The sequence below is a fragment of the Octodon degus genome, unplaced genomic scaffold, assembly GCF_000260255.1.
Source record: "Octodon degus isolate 3935 unplaced genomic scaffold, OctDeg1.0 scaffold00051, whole genome shotgun sequence".
Lineage (NCBI taxonomy): Eukaryota > Metazoa > Chordata > Mammalia > Rodentia > Octodontidae > Octodon > Octodon degus.
In genome coordinates this window covers 12,667,152-12,670,108 of record NW_004524627.1, presented here as the reverse complement: position 1 = coordinate 12,670,108, position 2,957 = coordinate 12,667,152, and the positions used below count along the sequence as shown (strand labels likewise).

Here is a 2,957-nt window from a genome sequence, read left to right as displayed (position 1 = left end):
TTGGGATAGATATATAGTTGCATTCTCTTAATGAATAGAATGATTTGTTCTAATGGTGTTTGTAAATAGGATCACAATTCCGCATCTTGTACAGCAATTAACCACTAAGAAGAATATATGCAGTGTATTATTTGTTGAAAGTGTAGTTCCGATTTGATTTGAAATTGTCTCATTGCTATCTGTTTATCAATAAAACTTTGAAAAATAAAAAATAAAAAGAAACCATGGTTGAATACCTCTTTGTCTTCTAAATGTGTACCTTTTCTAATTGTCAGTTATTATACTCTCTTTAAAACAAAAAATACAAGGAAAAAAATTAAGATTTCTTGAAACAAGCTCTAATGCTTAATTATTTCCCCAATCTTGCATAATTGTATCTTAATCTGAGCAACAGATTTGAAAGTAAAAAATAGATAATATAACAACCATTGTTAATTAGCTATTCCTATTTTGAAAATCTATAACATATGTATTATTGTACGTTCCTTGTTTCTGTTGTCTTTTCTATATTTTTGCACCTGTTTTTATTCTTTAAAATAAAATAAAAGTAAAGTAAAAATTAAGAAAAAAAAACTAGGACTGGGGATAAGCACTTACCTGGCAAGCACAAAGTCCTGAGTTCAATGACTGTTACTGAAAAAAAATCAAAGAAAAAGAAACTATAATACAATAAGAGTTGTTGTGTGTATAGTTCACTTAATATTTTAATATATGTGCTACTGAAGAGAGCACCCACTCACTTAAATATCAATTCATGACTTCCTTGGTGATCTCAAGCTTCAGCTGATAAAATTTCTGATCTAGATTGAAAGCTGACAGACTAGATTAAGACTTAGGCTCTGGAGACAGGAAGACCTGAGTTTCTGGCACTTGTAGTGGCAGTGTCATAGGCTAACTGTACAATGTTTCTGGTCCTCAGTCTCCTCATATATTCAGTGCTGATAATAAATAGTTCCTATGTCATAATGTTAAATAAGCTAATTCACTTTCAGGATTTATGCTGGCTCACCATAATTACTGAATAAAATGTAGCAGATACAAATATACAGATTGAAATTCAGATCAACATTTCAACTTACCATAATATGTCACATAAACATTAAAATTTTTCAAAAATCCTTTTATATACATGTAACACATATTATAGGTCCCCAATTAGATATGTACAAAAAAGAAAAAGACTAACCTCTAGAAACATTTCTAATTTCTATTTCACCATAGATAGAGTTTCCAGAAGTGGTGGCCTTCTAAGTAAACCTTGTCATTTCCTACGACAAACCCTGAGATTATATCTTATGAACCACTGGGAATAAAATACAACATAAGCTATATGCTCAATTATTGTTTTCTATTTCTTGTTTTAAACTGTAGGTACCCCTTACACTGTAGCTAAAATCACTGTGGATGCTGAATTGCCTAATCTCCGTGGACAAGCCTGGGTTGGAGCTACAAAGATGTATTTTTCTAAACTGGGATTGTGCTCTTTGTTTTAGCACATGGTTCCAAACTTGCCCTTTAATGTGAGTTATTTCTGCAGGCAACATTGCTCTAGTAAGCAATTTCATGGTTCAGATTTTGACTGTAGAAGGAAAGGCACTCTGTAAATATTTGTGGACTAATTGTTCTACCTGAAGCAAAATGTTTTAATAGTATTTGATCATCTTCCACAGGAATACCAGAAATTCCTCATTTTTGAGACTTTTCAATCTTTTAAACATTTTATTTCTAACTTCCACTAATTCTTTCCAGGAATTTCCAGTCTGCTATCTCCCTTTTGGTAAGGGTATGCTCGAGATAGGATTCAAAGAGACACCCTCCAAGACTCACCTATGTGAGCTTCAGGGTAATCAACTCCTTTGCCCTGGCAGGAAAACACAAGCATAGCCTTCAGGGGATCTCATCCTATGGACCTGGCACAAAGCCAAACTCTTACCTGTTCCAAGAATTAGGATCCAGTTAATATCACTCACTTATTGCCATAAAATTAACGATATAATAAAACACCTCATTGTTTTAGTTTGTTGCCTCCCTCATTATCAATTTCTGTTTTGAAAAACCAGAAGGGAGTTGCAACAGTTAGGACTTTGTACAAATGGCTTCCCAGATGGGCTGCAAAACCCTAAAACATAAAACTCTCTATACTACTGACAAATTTTATCAGCTGTAGGTGGCCATGCTCTAAACCATAATGACCTTTAATATTCCAAGACTTGAATCAAATAAGTCTAGATATCACTGAATAAAATGTTGGATTTTAATTTAAAATATTACATGAACTTCAATGACTTTGAAGACAGACATTTAAACTTTTCATTGTAGTACAAAGGCCTCTTAAGACAGACAGAATTCTTGGTGATACCAGTAAGAAGATTACTAAACTATTTGACAAAGTTACTTTCAGAGAAAAAAAAAAGCTTTCTATATTTCATCCCAAATAGCACACCACTGTAATCATTATTATATTAAATATTTCCAACTTGGGCAAAAGCATTATTAACAGAAAGGAAGCAACTGTGTAGTGCTGCCTCAGGCCTATGAGTTGCCAGGACTTGTTGCCAAAAAGTCTGGATATCATGCAAAGCATCTGGAAAGCAGGCTACTTGTTACCTGGGTGATCTGATGGCCTCATCAAGCCTGCTGCCCTGCCCTCCACAATCTAAAGAGCAACAAATAGAACACGCAGGGTGGTGTCAGCTTCCATGGCTGCAAGCCTCCAAAGCCCCATCACTAGACACACCCTCAGCACTGGCCTGGAACTGAGTGATATCCCAGAGAAGACAGGTAAGGCTCCTGTTCTAAACACAGGAGGCTTTGCCCATGACTACTTCATACACCTTGTAAACCACCACTGGAATTTGGAAATATCAAAACTTTACAGTAAGGATAAGAGAACTGGGAAAAAATATTTCCTGAGACTTGAAAGGAAAAAATCATTAAAATAGTTTTTATACTGGCCC

The 2,957-nt window shown here is 34.7% G+C and overlaps 1 protein-coding gene across 1 annotated transcript in view; it reads left to right on the top strand.

The window, feature by feature from the left end:
- Positions 1–1,493, top strand: part of LOC105742426 (histone H3.3-like) — a 73,223-nt gene extending 71,730 nt beyond the window's left edge. The window contains exon 2 of the mRNA XM_012515144.2: positions 1,372–1,493. Coding sequence (XP_012370598.1) covers positions 1,372–1,493 — 122 coding nt within the window. The remainder of the gene's footprint in view (positions 1–1,371) is intronic.
- Positions 1,494–2,957: the final 1,464 nt, after the last annotated feature.